Source organism: Conger conger, chromosome 3 (assembly GCF_963514075.1).
Source record: "Conger conger chromosome 3, fConCon1.1, whole genome shotgun sequence".
NCBI lineage: Eukaryota > Metazoa > Chordata > Actinopteri > Anguilliformes > Congridae > Conger > Conger conger.
The window spans coordinates 39,768,239-39,789,141 of record NC_083762.1 but is presented as its reverse complement, the minus strand read 5'-3'; the positions used below and the strand labels follow the sequence as shown (position 1 = coordinate 39,789,141).

At 38.8% G+C, this 20,903-nt stretch overlaps 1 protein-coding gene across 1 annotated transcript in view; it reads right to left on the bottom strand.

Annotated features, from left to right (window-relative positions):
- The window catches only part of LOC133123472 (potassium voltage-gated channel subfamily H member 7-like), a 99,424-nt gene that overhangs the window by 23,456 nt on the left and 55,065 nt on the right, over positions 1 to 20,903 (bottom strand). The window contains exons 5-6 of the mRNA XM_061233938.1: positions 16,246 to 16,460; positions 3,770 to 4,195 (exon numbers count right to left, since the gene is read on the bottom strand). Coding sequence (XP_061089922.1) covers positions 3,770 to 4,195; positions 16,246 to 16,460 — 641 coding nt within the window. The remainder of the gene's footprint in view (positions 1 to 3,769; positions 4,196 to 16,245; positions 16,461 to 20,903) is intronic.

Below are 20,903 nucleotides of genomic sequence, written 5' to 3'. Positions count from 1 at the left end.
CATAGAGGTGGCCTGAAAAGGATACGCTGACATCACAATTAGAGCGGGGCTGCAGTGGACTGCAGAAAGCATTTTTCGAACTTTATATTGCAGCATAACAAGCTTTTCTCCCATTGTATGCCAAATTGTTATTCTTTCATAAATGTTGAAATAGTGCCATCGATTTAAATGTTTCACATTAAAGTTAGATGCAAATATGTTTACAGCGAAAAGAAAAGTGATCTAGAGTGTAATTACCCTTTAAGTGGGTTGCTCTGAGCATTCCTAAAATAAATTTACACTAAGAGCTGACTGTCATACCATTTTTGTTTTCTTTTTGTTTCCTTGTTCTAGTTAAAAATGTTGCCGTCAGTGTGCTGTACTATTTTGGAGTAGTAATACGTATGACATCTGTTTTAATTTTCTAGAGTGTTTTTAGTACAGGCAACACCAACCTTCTAACCACATAATGTGGGCTGACATAGTTACAAAGCATGTATAAGTGTGTAGGCATTGTGGGTTCTGTGACTGGCTTGTGGATGGTGCTGTTTATTAAACTCTAGGGAAAACCAAGTATAATATGTCCCCTCTATTGAGAGAGGATATTTTTTGAGCCAAGATAATGGATGACCTTTGACACAATGGACCTAGCTTGACTATAAAATACCATTCCCCTATTCTCTGGAACCCCTGCTGTGCTTTGAAATGTCAGTGATATGAATGCATTATCACCTGCTGACTTGCAACAGTTGATCAGTAAAGCAAACAGATAAAGATCATCATCAATTACTTAACAGCAAAAAGTATAAAGCGTTTTATAGAGCTTCTACAAAAGGGCAGCATTGATAGCATCTCACAAGCATATTTCAAATGTGACATAGGGGAAATAGCTTTACTCATGTTTGTTAGGAAAGATTTGTTAGAGAAGACGCACAAATGGAATTTTCTGCACTGAGCATTTATCTTGGTTAAATGCGGTAGTGGAAAAAAAAAACAAATTGTATTGTCGCTCTAGACCAATCATTTACTGATTACCTCTTGAAGGCCCACATGCATCAGGATTCTCTTCCTGGATTAAGTATCTAAAACGTTTGCAAAGTGCAGTGATCTAGATTTTTTTATTAAGTCCCTAACCCCGTCCCCAGACCCAATTCCCCCTCCGCCTCCACACTCTGTGTTAACATGGACAGTGATGAAAGTGTGACTTAAGTGGAGAGAATACAATAGTGAAGGAGAGGGAAAGAGAGCGATTGAGGAGCAAAATAACCAATAAATAACTAACTAACTAATTGAGAAGATCAACAGGTGTTGGCTAGGTGTTGAAAGGCTGTTGGCTCGGTCTCATAGAGGAAGGCTCAGAAGTTTATATTTACTAAGGTCATCCTATAATTATGAAAAACATATGCCATATCATATGTAAAATTGTGATATTTGACTTGAAACAGCATGGAACACACATCGAAATATGGAAAGCTCAAAAACACAAAATACACTATATGCGTGTAGGCCTTGTTGATTACTTTGGATGTTGCAAGCCTTGTATACAGACATCTCGAGACAGAACTCAGGACCTACAAAGAATTTTAGATGTCAGTTTGTTCTAATCTGCAGTAGATGAGCTGGGGAAGTCTAGCATAGGTGAAAAAGCAAACACAGATAAAGGGGTGGCAGGCTAACAGTGAGTTGTACTGATGTGAATGCAACATATATGCACATTCCTAACAAACACAAAATTATAACCAGATAATAACCACCGCCTCTCAGCAAAGATACCTCTCAACAATGGCTATAAAACTGGCATACAGACTAGAGACATAGCTGGGTGTAACACTGATTTTTTTTAATGAGATCTGAAGAAAGCTCTATGATGATATGAAAAGCTGAAAAACACAATCAATGTGTAGGCAATGATTAAGTTGGTTCTAGTTTCAGAAACACCCTGAACTAATCACTTTTGTGCAGACGGCATTAATTTGAAATTCTATCTGTACAGCATGCCTTTGTGAATCATTTAAGACATATCCTGTCACAGTGGCTTAATTCTGAAATATGTAGCCATTAAATGAATCCTTTAACAGATATATTTAGGTGGAGAAACTACAGTAATTTGGCCATATTAACCACTACTTGGTCCTGGCTCTCTTTGGGGGAACCACATTCAAATCTAATATGAATAAATAAATAAATAATCTTAGTAAGGCATGATGATTTCAACCAGCAGAGTGCTCTTGTGTTTGTCACAGTTCATTTCTTTCTCTGCAAACCTGCAAGTAAGTCATTATTTCTGGAAATCGTAGCCTTTTCCATTGGTCCGTATGCAAGCAGCACACCATGAGTCAGCCCCTGGAGGGATGAAACTACACTATCAAATAAACAAGGCTGTGAACCAGCCAGTGTTTTTCTCCCATGTGCATCTAAGCTGGGTCCACAGTTACACATGACCTCACTCCTCGGCTAACCGCATCATTTATTGCCATTTGGGAAGCCATTTATCCACACGAATGGACTCAAATGCAGGGACCATTCAGAATAAAACACTGCATTTATACAGTTTAATACTGTAAGCCTTTCAGAGCTGGGACAGAAGCGATTCGGCAGTAAGATGTAGCCACAGGCTATAAGTCAAAGCCAGGGATGAGCAATTGGCTGCCCGCAGGCCGCATACAGCCAGGCTCCGCCCTTTATATGCGGCCTGTGACATAATTAAAAATAATACTAAGAATAAAAAAATTTAAAAACACCTTGACTGCCATATTTTTAAATCCAATAATAATTTTGGCACCAGCCAGTACCAAAGCATTTTGGTGCTATCAGTATTTTCATGACCAACTTTGGCTTTTTAAGATGTGATTATTGTCATACAGATTATTTTGAAAGATTTTGCATTTATCAAAAGCGACAGTTTAAGCAGGGGCCAATCCATCCTGGAGCAATAGGCTGCCCGACTTCAATTTAGCCACAATTTAGGCTGCCTCACTTCAGAAAATAATAATAATAATAATAATAAAAATAATAATAATAATAATTTTGTTATTTGGCTGACAGCAGGGGACAATTCCCTCTGGGGCAATGCAGGGATAGGGCCTTACTAAAGGGCCCAACAGCTGTGCAGATATTATCTTGACCACACCAGGGCTTCAAACACCAAACTTCCCGTTCCCAGTCATGTACCTTAGTCACTAAGCTACAGTCCGAGATATAGGCCAAACCAAAACTAGGATGTTTGCAACATCCTTAAGAAGAAAGACAAAATAGTGAGCTCAGTAATTGCAAAGGGGCTAGTATACTAAAGAAGACCACTACAGTCGATGACCGAATAATTCTGGCCATAATGAATATAAACCCCCAAACACCTATCCTACAGATCAGAAACTCTTTAAGAGGTTTGGTCTGACATGTGGTCTGAAAAACAGACCAAACCTCTTGACCATGTCTGCATGCTTTTAAACATTTATTTGCTGTCACATGTTTGGCTGATATTTGCATTAACAAGCAGGTCTACCTAATAAAGTGAGTATACAGTAACAAGTCTCCTTTCAGCTTTGCTTCATGTGACTAGAATTTCTTGCAATGCCCTGCACAGTAGTTGAACATTCAGGTGCCAGAATTGGGTGCATCTCATCAGATTACATTGCCCCATAATGCAAACACATCTTCTCCAAATGTTGAGCTGTAGTGGCTCAGGACTATAACAGAGATGACGCTGTCTTGTGTAAACATCCCAGAGGACTGAGTAACTACTACTATGAGCAAGAAGCATAAATAAATGAATGTATCAATGGCAGCTTACCTCGTCTGACCCTGATCCAAATATTAGCAGGTCAAAGGGTATCGCAGCCACCATGTCGATCAGGAACCAGCCTTTGAAGTAGTGGATGGCGATCTTGCCTGGGTGGCTCACTACCTCCTCGTTCAAGTTGACATAGGTGGTGCGGAAGTTTATCAGGATGTCGATGATGAACATGATGTCCACAATTAAGTCCACCACGTTCAGGGGGCTGCAGGAGTAACCACATTCACGCCTCTTCTGCTCCTCGAGGTCATTGAGCAGGAAGGCAGCCGAGTAGGGCGTGAAGATGGCCGTGTAGATGACCAACAGCAGGATCAGCCAGTCCCACACGGCCTTGAATGGGCTGTAGTGCAAGATAGTGAATGTGTCCATGCGCGGCGTCTGGAGTTTGTATTCAGGCAGCACGTCTGCCCCCAATGACAAAACCTACAGACAGAGCAAGAGGACGTGTTAAGTACAAACTGAGAGTGAATCTTACATTTCGTAATGAAATTGAGCACATTTGCCTGCATATGAATAAATGTTGAATTTCATTAGCCGTTATGAATTAATCTGAGACTAAATCTGAGATCAAACATAATATTTATATAATGTTGGCTTATACAGTGGGTTCCAGAATTATTGGCACCCTTGATGAATATGCACAAAAAGTGATGTAAACTAAAAAACAATAGTTATTGACATAAGCTTTATTTTCTAGCATGCATAAAGTAGTGCACTTTATTAATGATTCAATGGAATCAACCAGTCTTTTTATTTATTGCCCCAAAAACAGGTTACTCAATTATTGGCATCCCAGGTTTAATATTTTCTGCAAACACCCATGGCAAAGATGACAGCCATGAGTCTTTTCCTATTGTAGGTACTATGCAATCCACTGAGCTAATTTTGAGCTCATATCAAACACAAACCACAAAACCCCTTTAAGCTACATGGCCGTTTTCAGTGCAGCCAGCTAACCATCTTACAGCATCATGGCTACATCCTGAAATGGACGTCACCCAGTAGCTATCTACTGTTACTGTAGCGACATGTGTGAGGTATAATATTAATTGGACTTTGTGGAATCTACGGGTCTCTTCCCCACACACAATAGAAGAAAACTCTGCCGAATCTCACTTCTGCATTAGGTCTGAATTCCGTAGCCTGATCAACTTCTGTAGCTCAGCCTTGTAACAAAGTCTCCACCTGGTAAAACCAAGTAATCCATGTTCTCACAATGGAACTCAATGAGAAGACCGACAAATTCCTGAGCTCATCTACACTCAGTGACCACTTTATTTGGTTGACCTATACACCAGCACGCTAATGCAGATATCTAATCCGCCAATCCGCCACCACCTCAATGCATAGAAGCACGCAGACGTGGTCAAGAGTTGTTGATCAGACTAACAATTAATGAAGATGGAATGATTGTTGGTGCCAGACTGGGTGGTTTGAGTATCTCAGAAACTGCTGATCTCCTGGGATTTTCCACACACAACAGTCTCTAAGGTTTGCAGAGAATGGTGCAAGAAAAACAAATACAGCGAGTGGCAGTTCTGTAGGCCAAAAATGCCTTGTTTATGAGGGAGGTCGGAGGAGAATGGCCAGACTGGTTCTAGCAGGCAAGAAGGCAACAGTAACTCAAATAACCATGTGTCACAACAGTGGTATGCAGAAGAGCATCCCTGAACACACAACACATCGGAACCTCGAATGGATGGGCTACAGCAGTAGAAGACCAATAAGCATTCTTCTCCAGTTCCTAAAGAGTGGCAACATTTCTGATTTAGGAACATGGCTATATGTGTGAGGACATCTTTGTCACAATTCTTATCAAAAAATAAGTTTAATAAATACCAAATAAAGTGATCACTGAGTGTATTTTTGCACACAAATCGGAAAAGACTGTCGGACCTCTTTCCTTCTGAAGATCAGTCTACCAAACTCTTTATGTACATTTGGGAGTAAAAGACTCAAGAGCTCCAAGCAGGATGCTGCAGGGACTCCCTTCCTGTCACATCAAAGTAAGAACAGGCTGTTCCATTTTATCTGGGCATAATGTAGCTCATTTAAATTTCACAGTGACTCAGAAATAATTGTATCTGTAACTAACAAAGTTATTGTTTGATAACTGTGTGTGATTGTGTCAGCAACTATTAATAGAATAGAATTTAGGCGAGGGAAACTGTGCAAGCGTCCTCCTGTTACTTTCTTCTCCTGCTGTCTTACACCTGCATGCATAATTTTGAATCATCTTAAGGTGCATACAGTCAGAAGCTGTGATCATTCGTAGTTATCGGTCTAACTTGTCTAAGTCACGTCTAAGCTGCCCCAGTCAGCATAGACGCAGACTTTGATCACACCATTCCATTGTTCCTCTGTTAAAATCTCCCCATGTCAGCTGAACACGCACTTGTGTGCGAACACTATTAGACACATGCACATGCCCATGCTCGCGTACGACACTCACCACTATCTTTGGATGCACTGCAACATACGTCCCCAACATACGTACACTCACTCCTTCCTTTCCTATTGGCCAGCTCACTGACGGACAGGCCATCACGTGCACAGGCACACTCGACATCTCCGCACGCATAGACATGTAGACACACACACACTCACTCTCCCGCAACTCCCTCCTTAGAGTAACAATAGCGCTGAGCTTTGTAAGTCATTCATAGTTTTTTGTTCGAATATAGTTGCCCATGTTGATTTACTAGGCGGCATGGATGGTGCAGTGGGTAGCACTGCCGCCTCACAGCAAGGAGGTCCTGGGTTCGAATCCCTGTCAGCCGGGGCCTCTCTGTGTGGAATTTGCATGTTCTCCCCGTGTCTGCGTGGGTTTCCTCCGGGTACTCCGTTTTCCTCCCACAGTCCAAAGACATGCAGGTTAGGCTGATTGGAGAGTCTAAATTGCCCATAGGTATGAGTGTGTGAGTGCCCTGAGATGGACTGGCGACCTGTCCAGGGTGTATTCCTGCCTTTCGCCCAATGTATGCTGGGATAGGCTCCAGCCCCCCTGCGACCCTGTTCAGGATAAGCAGGTTAAGATGATGGATGGATGGATGGGATGGATGTTGATTTACTAGAGGTTGACTTATAGACCTCTAGCCTTCAAACAAATATAGATTGTTAGTGTTAGTGATACTTTGACTATTAATCAAACTTCATTATTAATTATCAATCTAATTGATCTTACTGTTGATACTGGAATTTTAATTAATAATGAAATGAAAGGTAAGTTAATTTATGAGACTGATATATGTTTAATAAGTAGATATTTCCCCAACAATATAATATATTGGATATCAAAAAGTGGACTGGGTGTTATGAACATAACACTAGGTTATTTGTTTGTTTATATTTGGTCTTCGGAAGGTGCAAGACCTAACCAGACATTTTCAGGAATTTAGAAATCCGTCCTGATCTGATATTTTCGGTCCCAAAAATAACATATGGACATCTGGTTAATGAAATGAAAACCACACAAATGTTTGTAAGTCTGTTTGCTATTTTGTTTAAATATAACTCTTATAAGTATATAAGTTCACAATGTAACATTCAAGTTTACCTTCCTAAAATAATATTGATGTCGGTGAGGACTTATTAGTCTTTTTGCATGTCTTGAATCTGAGGTTTATTTCAATCTTAAAATCCTAGTAATTATATTTTGGAAAGAAAATAACCACTGGTTATAGTATCTTTCTACATTAATATTGGATTAATAATCAACAATATAAAAAAAAATGGCTCAGCAGCTATAGCACTTGTTTATATATTTGGATATTACTGGTGCAATGCAGGTAAAGCACCTTGCTCAAAGGCACAGCAGCAATAGCAGGCGAGGGGGAGGGGCAGGTTATTTGCACTGATGAAGATGATTTGAAAGGCAACGTCTCTGCGCATTTGTCCAGTTACGGATTACCAGTGTAATCCCTATTTCAAGTGATGATCCTCATTCTGAGGTGTAAATAATAACTTTCTTTGTCCCGATGTTAAAATGTCAATCTCACCTTGGTCAAGATTTGAGAAAAGAGAGAACGCTAAGAACGCACAGAACGCTAAATAAAAAATTACTTATTGTAGTGTGTGAACAAGCGCATCCAGACTTAGTTTGATCAGAGTAATTATACAAATCATTTTTATCATGTCATGCTAACTATCGAGGTATAAATGATCAGGGTTAATGACTCCATAAATGTTGGGCATATTCTTCGAAAATCCCTCAATGATTAAAAAATAAACCCAGTCCTGTTTCAGTATGATCAAGAGCAACATTTTTGACGTTCATTTATATTTCCTTTTGAAAGACTTTCTCAAGTACATGTCTCCAACTAAGGTTCTGTTTTTTTTGCACAAGGGAGAGCAATGAGCAGTGATTTTATGGTTTCCTTTGAATCAAAATCCAAATTCACCTGATCAAGCTGAATATTATTAAAAGACATATTTCATTTGGTAGATGGTGGATTTAAGCAAAATGAATTACTGGACACTGCACAAACATTGTAAAAAATTAGTGGTTAAGTTACAATGCTTTGAACCACAAGGTAATAAATGCATAAATGATGTGCATAAATTATGCACATAAGTATTTGGACAGTGGTATAATTTATGTTCTTTTTGCTATGTACTCCAGCACATTAGATTTAGAATGAAACAATAAATATGAGGTTAAACTGCAGACTGTCACCATTAATTTGAAGGTATTTACAAACATCCATTGGGTGATCCTTGAAGGAATTACATCCCTTTTTATACATGGCCCCTTGATTTAATTACCAAAAGTAATTGGACAGTTGGCTTCTCAGCTTTTTCTGATTAGTCAGGTGGATTTAGTCCCGTCCTTAGTGTATGTATAAGAAAGCTTTCAGTGTCTAGTCTTGATTCTAGGCTTTTGATTGCCTTTGGAATCTGTCCTTGGTGTTTGTCAACAACCAGAGTTGTGCCAATGACAGTCAAGGAAGCCGCTATGGGTCAGAGAAACTAGCGAAACTACCAAAATAAACTGTTTGGAAAATGATTTAGAAGAAAGAGTGCACTGGTAAACTCAGCAATGACAAAGGGTCTGGCAGGCCAATGAAGACTTCTACAGTTGATGACCTAAAAATTCCCACCATAATGGAGAAAAATCCCCAAACACCTGTCCGACAGATCAGAAACACTCTTCAGGAGGCAGGTGTGGATGTGTCAGTGAGTGTAGAGGCTACAATGTAAGATGCAAATCACTAGCCGGCTGCTAAAACAGGATGGCCAGGTTTGATAAACAGTACCTAAATGAGCCTGCAGGGTTTTGGAAAAAGATCTTGTGAACAGAAGAGAACCAAGATTGTCTTGTATCAGAATGATAAAAGGAACTGACCAAGAACTCAAGAACCCCCCTTATCTGTGAAACATGGTGGTGGGGGTGTTATAGTTTGGGCATGTATAGCTGTCACAGGTGCTGGCTCACTTGCCTTCACTGATAATATAACTGCTGATAGTAGCACAGGAATTAAATCTTGTCTGCTCAAATTCAATCAAATGCCTCCAAACTCATTGGGCATTGCTTCATCCCACAGCAGATCAATGATACAAAACATACACCAGTTCTCTCTTTCTTCTTAATGATGTTGGAAATAGTTTGTTTCCGTAATCCTATTGTTTGGCCTGTGTCCCTTCCTCATAATGGCATCATTGGCATAACTCTGGCCCTCATATTGACAATAACAGACTCCAAAGGCAATCAAACCCTAGAATCAATCCTAGATAATGAAAGACCAGATACTGTATTCTTATACCTTTATTAAGGAAGAAATTGATGGATTCTGACTATTCAGAAGCAGCTGAGAGGCTGCTAAAATGGAAGGACTAAAAATGACACAATATTTATTGTTTCATTTAAATTCCAATGGGCTGGAGTACATATCCAAAAGAACAGGCATTGTACCACTGTCTAAAACGCATGGACTGCACTTTATCATGTTAATACCTTTGCTACCTGCACTATTTGACCACAATCCCTCAATTCTTCAATGGTGCCTTTAATAGGAACCTACCAAGGAACCTACCAAGAAAATTACATTTTCCAAATCTTATTAAGACCTTGACATTTTTTATTAAAGTCAATTAAGATCATTTTAAGATCTGTATGGATTCTCAGAAGATCTTTAAAGAGGCTAACAAGATCCTTCAGGATTCCACCTAGATCTTTAAATATCCAACACATATCTTCATATATCCTATCAAGATCCTTAAGGACTCAACCTAGATCTTTAAAGATCCTAATCAAAATCTTTAAGGGTTCTATCAAGCTCAAGATGTAATCAAGATCTCATCAATGATCCTAAGATCTTTAAGGATGCTCTCAACATATTCAAGGATCATGGCAAGATTGAAAGTACAGATCTTGGCAAGTGGCACTGACTATAGCCTTTAAGCTTCCAGGCTTTGTGCATTTTATGCATTTGGGCCTATCCCAGTACTATTGAAATCTGTGCCGACCTTTTCTATATTTCCCAGAATTTCTCACACAATATGTATTCATTAACTACTAATATAATGCGATTTACAATTATTATTTAATTAATTATATTTACTGTCTGTTGAGCTGTCTGAACAAAAGTAGAATTTCCCTCTTGAGTGTTTGCTACCAGTCATGTAAATCAATAAATGATTCTGACTTTGTAAATGTATTGCTTGCTGGTACACTGTAATTGAGAAGGTGCTTACCTTACTGAATTTAATGAGCTCTGACAGACCACCAAAGTCTCGTAGCTTATTAATAGCACTGTAGTCGCACGTTTGGCTTCCTGTTGCCTCAGCACATTTCATTGGAAGACATGAATTATGGATCTTTCCATATGTCTTGACAGACAATGCAGGCAAAGGAAACTTGGAATTTCTCAGATGCATAAATCTAAATCATTGAGAGAGGAATAGTGGGAGAATTTAAAGGCTTTGCTTGTGTTTGCATTTGCAATACAGGGATTGGAGGGCTGGCTCAAATCAGTGTTGAGACTGTCAAGCCAGCAGTGCTATAAAGAGAAGGGTATCCAATTTCACTGAATAATGAATTGTGAGAGTAGCAACTAGGTAAGAAAATAGTGAAACCTTTTAAAGAATTCTAATGCAGTCAGCACCTCAAACCCTGGACTTGAGCTTATGAACCATCTTGTGTTTACCTGATCATAACACTTGAGTAACTGCTTTTTAAGAAACAGCTCATATTTTATGAAGGATCTCTCGGACCAAGTTTGATTTATATGGATTGCCACCATCATCAAGCCTTCACTTGCTTTTACATTTTTAATGAATCACTAGGTTCTGCTCCTTCTTAATGTTGAGTAGCTACACATGAATGAGAGATTGATTACTCATGTGTCTTCTTGAAAATTTGCTTGGATATCTGTCATATTAGTTTAGGGTTAACAAGATACAGTCACACTCTGAATTATTGCACAGATTAAAGCCCATTACTCAAAAGTGGAGATAGGGATCACAAATGACTTTGATGGTGAAGCATTTCAAACTGGAGACATGACATTATAGCACAACTAGCTATTTCAACCAAGGAACATGAAATTAAAAAAGATGGGTAGAATGAGAGGAAAATAAATATTGTCTAATACAATACCACACACAAGAATGAAATACTTTGTAATATTAGTCACCTGAATATGCATGTAAATCAGAATGAAAGCATACAGGCTTTATATAACATACAGTAAAGCATGTGACTGCTGCAACAATATGTAAACTACTATCTATTCCAAGTCACAGCTCAAGTCTTGCCCAGTTAAATTTCCATCTGTTTCTAAAGCTGCATAAATGTCTCTGTGGGCAAAGCATGTCAAGTCTCCACACTGCTAATGCAGGAGGATGAATGTATTCAGACATCTGCTCTGCTCAACCCACAAGAGCCACAGTGCACTGAACGCGGCCAATCCTGCCACAATGACATTGTGAAAAAGCAACGGTCAAAGTTTAAAAAGAATGCCACCTTCTTATTTTTAAAAATCAAGCATCAAGATAAAAGGATGAAAATGCCATCTGCTTGTAATAAATGCCATCTGTACCATAGCGGACACTGTTTGATAAACAGTATAAGCAAACAAATAAAATGGTTAAAGACTGCTTTACTCCTTTTGAAGAGAAAACAGCTCAAATTATTTCCTCTGGCATCAACTCTCCCTGATGGTGGTGTGAACTGGTTTGGACTTGGCATTGTTCTGGTGTGGAGACAAGTTGCTTCTCCCAGTCAGTGTGAAAAAATACAGTGCGGTAAAGTCTATGGATGAAGGTGACTTGCTCAACAGTTATTATCTTATTATATCAGTTTTCAAAGTAATTAAAACTATATTTTAAGGGATGCAGGGACTTGGATTAATTATAGCCTTGATTTGGCCAGTGAAAAAATGAATTAAGAAAGACAGCTGGACCAATAGCCATTGCTTCTTATGATGTTGTGTAATATTGGTAGTGCTCACTAAATCGTATTAAGAAAGGAATATGGAAAGTAATTCTCCTATTAAGTGGTGTGTATTGTACCCTTGTTCTTTGCTCAGAATTATAGCTCTGAAATGTTAAGTTGGATTTAAAAGCCCATTGTCTTCATTCCTTATCATTGTGCCATTATATTCACAGACTTGGAAATTATTTAGTTACAACTGGTTCTACAAATGGCAGATAGTATATCCCTTTCATTTTATTATATAGAAATGACTTTTCCTCGGATAATCAATGATGATAAAGATGTCTCCTGCTCATAAATCCGAGGATGTGTCTGCTTAATGGTGAAGCCCTGTGGTTCCTACAAGCCGAATGGCATTGTGGGAGAAGGATAACTGGCCAATCAGGAGAAAAACAACTGAACAATTCTGGGAAAAGCTTCCACAGATCCCAGAAATACAATTACTGGTGTCTCAGGGCCTCATATAGAACCTCTCCTGATTTAGAGAAACATAATTTGAATTCTAGGTCTACCTTTTCTTCTGGGGAAACTGCTCTTTGCACCAGACTGTAACATGAGGCCTTTTAACTTGATGCATTAGAGAGGTACAGTACCAAGCTATACTATGCCGGATGGAAGTAAAAGCTTGCAACAGACATTTTGTGGCCTTTCCCCTGTGCCTCCCTCAAGTGGGACAACATTGAGTATGGGAATGTATCTGTAATTCCAAACAACCAACCAACAAATAGCAAGATAAACAATTTGGGGCCTTTTCCCTGTGCCTCTCTCTGGTGGGACGACTTGTGGGAATATAATTCCAAACAACCAACCAAATACAAAATAAAATAAGAAAATACAATAAAAACAAGGAGAAAATATTGAAGAATAAAAACATAAAAAATAAGGAGAGAATAATAAAAGCAGTGCTGCTAGATATAAGAATGTCCACTGAGCTAGCCGTTCTAATTTAGGGGCAATAAAAGCGGCATCCTCAATTTTTTTTTCTGAACCACGGGGAACAATTAATAAACCAGCTGCAGATGACCCGAGGGCTCATGAAGGGACATAAAACAACAGCGAGTCTGAAATGAGATAAACCATTAAGTGCTTTGCAGACGAGTGAAAGAATTTTAAAATCAATTCTAAAAGATACAGGGAGCCAATGCAGTGCAGCTAAAATAGGAGTAATATGCGATTCCGTGTTTTTGTTAAATGTCTCACAGCAGAGTTCTGAATTAATTGTAATCTTTGAATTTACTTTTTAGGAAGACCAGTGAAAAGAGCATTGCAATAGCCCAGCCTACTTGAAATAAAAGCATGGACTAACTTCTCAGAATCCTGTCTTGATAAAAATGGCCGTACCATGGAAATGTTTCTCAGGTGGAAGAACGCCGTCTCGGTCACCTTGTTAATGTGTGGTTTAAGGCTCAGATCAGAGTCTAAAATTACACTGAGGCTTGTTACTTCTGATTTAATCTGGGGAACCACATTTCCTAACCTATTAAATGTGCATCCCCTTTGGCTTTGGGGCCAACTAAAAGTATTGCTCATCCATTGATTAATTGCAGACAGACAGGTAGTCTGAGAACATAATACATTAGGATCATTTGGCTGAACTATGTATAGTTATGTGTCATTGTGTTGTCTGATAACATGACCAAAGGGAAGCATATATAATGAATGCAAGAAGGGGACCAAGGCAGCTCTCTTCTGAAACACCAAAAGATATGTCATATTTTAATATTTTAATATAAAATATAAATATAGAATTGTGTCCCTATAATATATGTTCAGAACCAGTTAAGAACACATCTGGAGAGACCAACCTAGTTTTCAAGACGATTGATTAGAATATTGTGCTCAATTGTGTCAAAAGCTACACTCAAATCTAACCGAAACTTTGTTAACATAAGAGTCTAAGATCATTAACTATCTTAGTTTGAGCGGTCTCTGTTCTGTGATTAGATCTAAAACCTGACTGGAAGGTACTGTTTTCATTCAGAAAGATGGTAAGTTGATTTAAAAACTACCTTTTCATGTATCTTGAACGGTAAGTTGGATATAGACCTGTAGGTGCTTACAATACTAGAATCTAAATTGGTTTCACAACCGCAGTTTTAAAAGCCTTGGAAAAAATAATCTAGTCTCCAGAAATGTGTTGACTATCTTTAGAGCAGTTGTGGAGCCACTGCTTTTCAAAAATGTGGTAGGAACACGGTCGAGATGACATGTTGCAGGTTTGCTCTGTGCTACAATTTCCTAGAGCTCTGCCCCAGAAAAGCTTCTAATAGTGGCTGGCTTGTTACAGGGCAGATCATCCAAGTTACCAGTGTTTATAACAATATCAGCTGTAATGGTTATTATTTTATTATTTAAAAAATGTGCAAATTCCTTATATTTTGAGGCAGAAGCTTCGCTAAGAATGTCAGAGACTGGCCTGGGATTTAATAATCGATCGATCGAGTACGCTAGAGTTGCTGCCATTCTCTGCAATGATCTTTGAAAAGTGGTCTCTTCTCTCAGTGCATACACCATTGTTAGTAACCGGTAGTAATGCATTCCTTGAGGATGCTGCGATGAACCACTAGTCTAGTTGTTCTCCATTTTCTTTTGGATCCTCTACGTAATCGCTTCAGCTCACGGATCGAGTTAGTTATCCATGGTGTCCCTTTATCACAGAACTTCTTATTAATCTTGACTGGGGCGAACCATTTCATTTATCATGCAGTTATCAGGACATAGATCAGAGGATTTCACAAGCTCTGAAAACTTTTGTTCTGCTGTAGCATCTAAATATCGCCTTCGAATTGTTATTTCTTGTTAGTTTGAGGCTTTTACGAGAAGATGAAAGCACACAGTAATGATCAAAAGCAGTAACGTTAGACACTGAAATATTGTCAATGCACATTCTTCATGAAACTACCAAGTCAAGTATATTACCACGCTGATGGGTGGCTTCGGTGACATATTGAATTAATTCTAAGTTGTCTACTAGGTTCATAAATTCCATAGCCTTTGAGTCTTTGAGCACTATTATTAATATGAATATTAATGTCCCCATTTAAAATAATTTGGTCATAACTAGTGAACATAATGGACATAAGCTCAGAGAACTCATGGTAGTATATGAGCCTACATAGGGGGGGAGAGGCGAGAGGAGAGAGGGCAGAGGGGGAAAGACAGGATTGGGGTCCATGCATGGTAGGTGGAGATGTACAGTGGGGTTTCAGTGTCAAGACAGGAACCCTGAGGATATCAGATTGCAGTCCTCATAGATGTTGCTCTGGTGTGATGGGCCACCAGGGAGATGGCCAAGCCTCTAGCAACTCCCAAAGTTTTTACTTGAGGCTGTCAGCAACATGAGGGACAGGAAAGATGGGGGTGGGGGCTGGGTGTGTGGGGCCCATGGGCCAGACAAGGAAGGTGTCTCCAGGCCTGTGGTCAGACTAGGATGGGATCAGATGATTGGAAGTTGGGCGACAGGGAGGGGGGAGTCAAATTTTGATCGTTTTGACGGTTTTCATTGATCTGGCTCTGGGCATGGCTGTCTGCTCTGAAAAGGTCTCTGTGTTCCGAGAACAGATTCAAATTGGGAACGAAGTTGAGCTTGTGATCAGAACATGCAGAACCAGGTGTTCAGGACCAGCAGTGTGCTGAAACAGCTTATCCCCTGACCTAGTGACGGGATTGGACCAGACGTGTGCACCTGAATATGTGCTTTGCTGAGAGAGGGTAAGTAGTCCCTCTAAACACGAAAAGCACTTAATTAAGAAAAACTAACAGCTTATTAAAATTCTTGCATTGCAATTGCAGTTGGAACGAAAACCAGCTAACACAGGGGTACTCCAGGACCGAGTTTGGGAACAATTGGTGTAAGGCAAGGCATATACAGTGAAGCAAAAACAAGTGTGACCGAAGTTGGCAACTTTCTGAAAACACTTTCTAAATCTCGCCAGGATTTCGTTTAGAAAAGCACTGTTCCCACAAAGTCAAACATAACTCTAGTTATATTCAAGTCCAGGTAATCCAAATCCAAATACATGTACCAAGAAAGTCTTACCTGAGTGACCTTTTCTGTGACATTGTGTGTTCGATCCTTGACCTTTGGTGCGATGATGGTTTTCTCAGAGGATGGGGGAGAAGCTGCTTTCTTCTCGTTATTTGCCTCAGAGAAGTTGAGCGTGATTAGCGGGATCTTGTTGATAGTGCTGTACTTGTTGAGGTTGGAGTCGGAAGTGGAGCCCAGCAGACTCGATTTTATATGGTTGAAGGGGCCTGAAAAGCAGAAGGGTGCATATAGGTGCGATGCAGCAAACACTGCAGTGGAATCTACACCAATATAGCCCGGGTTGGGATTGCAGAGACAATAGGTGCGTCCCAATACTCAAACAATGTATCCTTTCCTCCATTACCACCTCGTCTCCTCGTCTTCCCTCCAGTGTCCCAATATTGGAGGAGACAAGCGAAGCTGCTTTAAACTCGGCTCCTCGTCTCCTCCCGGAGAAGGATACATCAATGTATCCTAGTCTTTTCTCACTTCTGGGTGACAACATCGTGCTCTTGCTCACAGAGATTGGAAGGTCATCCCACAGAATCTGACATTATCCGAACTTGAAAAGCGGAGATGGTGGAGAACTTGATTTTCCCCAATTAAGAAAATGTGTTTGTGTTTCAGCACGTTATTAGTACATATTGCTACCTAAAGGCTAAATTGCCTTACAGTGTCAGTTAGTCAACAAAATGTCAGATGGGAAAGCAGGTTTATTTGCTTGTACATGGATGTTGCTTAAATAGACATGACTATAAACGCGAATTACTGAAGCACTGATTACTGAAATAAGCATTACTTCAATATGATGAATGAATTATTCAACCAACCGTTTCCCAAGGACTATTTATTACTAGCAAATTTGATTTCAGAGGTTACAGTGGGAAGTATGTATATATCTGCTCACTGTAAACACTGATCATTGGGAAACAATTACTCAGATAATATTAAGCGACATTTTCACAAATCTACAGAAATCTGGATTAGCCTATGTGATATGCAGTAGAATCTAAGCTGTTAAAGTATAGCTACAGTACAGCATATGAGATGAATTAGTGCTCTGTATGTTCAGACATCACACACATTGGTATTCTCACTTATTATAACAGTAAATTGTTATGTTTGTATATGATGGGATGTTTACTTTGACCTAATGTTGCTGATTACTGTACATATTAATTGGTGCCTCGGTCTTGACACGAACCACAATGCCAAGTTGATGTTTGTACAGGGTACTGTACCTTACATGAAACTACTTGTACCCGAAACGTACAAGTTATTTTGCAGCTGTAAATGCACTGACCACGTCTAAGATCTGTGGGCTATGGGATTATGTGTGGGCTCTGCCAAATATAACGATTATTATACGGCTATTTTATCAAGAGTTGACATCAACTGTGATGACAGAGAAGCAGATAAGCTGTCCCAATTGTCTTCACACCTCATTGTTCTCTCCACTTGTCCTTTCCTTTCCTCCAAATACTTCCTCGTAGGAGCCAAGTGGTAGTGGGGGAGTGGAAGTCTGTTGTGAAAAGTAATGCGACGCACCCAAAGTGTTGGTCTCTTCACCAATCTTCCTGGCAGTACTTTTAACATTCACCTCAACTGGGTTTTAGGGTTCCAGTGTTCTTTATTTTGTTAAGCAAGGTAGCTAATTCTGATGCATTCTTGTCATTTTTGCAGTATGTATGAAGAGATTGTGAAGACTAGACCAAAATTGCCATGAATACACCGCTGAATATACAGTATATAAAGAAAACTGATGTAAAATATACATCTTTAAAATAATTAGCATTTCCAGTCGCTGACTGAAATAATTAGTTATGTAAAATGCTTATTTCCAATAATATATCTGCATATCAAATGTTGAAATGGTGAATTGAAAACATATACATTACACCACAATAATACTTCTACAATGAAAATGTAGAAGTGGCACACAGCCCTGTTTAGGTTGCTTGTAAATATACAGTAAAATATTACATCATATCAACACACACATTCATCACAGGTGAGTATTGGAGAAAAAGAGAAGCAGGTGGTGCATGCTTTGGCAGGATGCAGACTCGGCAGTAAATGGCTGTCCATCAAAAACAATCCCACAATACACCACTTCCCTTTTTCAAGGAGTTTCTGAAGGAGAAATACAGTGGGTGATTCTGTAGAAAAGACAGAGTTCTGGACAAGAAGTACATTCAAATAAAGAGTTTGACCGCATGCTGAGTGGTCTGAAGGTAAACACAGAGAAAAAGCACAGGCCATACCCCCTGCCATCCAGGAACGGGAAACTAGTTTTTCAGGAGAAAGAAAGAAAAGTGTGACTAAGAGAGAAGCATTCAGTGGAAAAGAGAAGTGTTATATTGCCAGTATTCAACTCCATAGGTATGACAGTACCAGGCAAAAGTTTGGGCACACCTTGTCCTTTCATGCTTTTTCTGCTTGATGACAAACAGACAAAATAAAACATCAAACAATTTACATGTGGTGAAAGTGCAGATTCTCAGCTTTTATTAAAACATATTTTTATGCATTTTGGTTTCAGCACGTAGTAATTGGAGCACTTTTTATTCGTAGCCTCCATTTCAATGTTTGAGACAAATTAACATGAAGTCAAATAAAGTAGTAATGTAAGTAGTAATGTTTTGTATTTGGTTGCAAATCTTTTGAATGCCATACCACATGATAGGTCAGTGACTTAACATCACCAGAGTCTGGATATCTTGCTGTCAGGTTGCCGTACGAGAGATAGTAAAACTTTGCATTTAAATGGATCACTACAGGATTGGGGGTGGCTAGATTCAGCTGTAAATTACGTTGATACAATATGCACATTTGTTGGCTAAATGGTTCATGAAGCATCCAAGGTATGACATGAACCTTAAACCATGCTGTTGCCAGATATGCAGTAGATACTTCAAGGCTTGTTTCTCCTAGTTTTTCTGTTGAGCTCAATGGAAAAATGATTTACCTGAATGTAAGATATCCAGACTGATGATGTTGATAGGTCACAGAATTCAGGAAGTCATGGCATGCAAAGGATATGCAACCAAATACAAAACATGACTGTTTTATTTGATTTCATGTTAATTAATCTTCAACATTGAAATGGGGGGGGGTGGGGGGTGGGGGGGGTGGGGGGGTATATTAAATAATCTAATTACTACGTGGTGAAACCAAAATGTATAAAAATACTATTTAATAAAAGCTGAGAATGTGCACTTTGACCACATGTGAATTGTTTGATGACAAACAAAGGAAATTAAAAATTAATCAGAAAAAGCTGAAAAGGGCACACTTTTGACTGTGATGCAAATACCCCTGGTTCATTCTCTGGCAGTACTTTAATAATTAAAATGATTATTAGTATTAAAAATAAATAGATCTTTGTTTTACAATATTGCTTCATGTTAGCCTCAAATTTTGATGATTTCTACCTATGCTTAAGCAAATGGTAGGTGGAAATGAAAAGTATGCTGAGAGGTGGACAAATCTGTAGGTCCAATACTTGCGACCACGATTAAATCTTATTGCCTGATTTTACTTGTTTACTTTATTTTTGTAGTAATTAGTTTGCAATCCCACATCAAAATGTTGCACCACTAAAGTTTGTGACACCAGTTGAAATTCAGTGCTAAACTATAGAAACCACCACAATAATCTGTATCCACTCACAAACAGAAAATCGTTCTAGTGTTTGAGCTTGTGTGACTTTGTTTTAGTAATACTGAGAATAATTCTGACTCATGGAAAACATGGTACACAGGGTTACCTTTCAGAGGACACCAGGGTTATGCCCGTAGTCAAAAACGTTCAAGAATAGTAGCCATTTTATTTTGTGTATGTAATTTTCAAGCTTTTGTTAAGAAAAGGGGTGATACTAAAGTAAATAAAATAAAATTGTATTGCCACTTTGCCACTTTGTTTGATTTTATTTGAAGTAATTGTTCTAATCATTTTGGCACCTGCGGTTTTAAGAAAAAAATTAGATAAATATTGAAACATAAATGTAAATGTATTTAAATAAAATTATATTGTCTTCCCATATGCCTGGACATAAAATATAGATCATTACCAATATTGTTTATTATATGCAGATTTTTTTCTAAATTTTTATTGGAGCAAAATAAATTCCGGGCTCTATTTTCAGGAATCAAAACAGTGTATGGGCGCAGTCCACATGGGAGCTTTCATCACATGACATTTTATTTAACAGAAACTTTTATTCAAAGCGACACACAAAAAGGGGATATCTAGGTGTGGTTATAGAATTTTGGCATTTCCGTGACCAGAGGCAACCAGCCCAGGTGGAAAGCAGGCTGGATTAGGCTTATATATTCAGTTGTTGCCAATCAAATGACCTAATTTAATTCCCCTTAAGAGCCATATTCTTCTGTGGGAGTTGAAGAGTAAGGCTGTCTCTTTTCAAAAAATTGAGTTCAAACTAAACTCTTTTTTTTTTTCTGTCAAAATCTATATTAAAAGTTTCCTAAATGTATAATTGTAATGGGTCAGTTTAATTTCCCATTGAATCTACAGCGAAACAGTTAAGTACTAGGCTATAAATAAAGCCAGATTTATACTTTGTCACACTACCCTTGTGACAAGTGTCGTATGACAAAAATGACGGATTTTCAACTGAGAAAATTGTTGCACAACACATTTTCTTAATG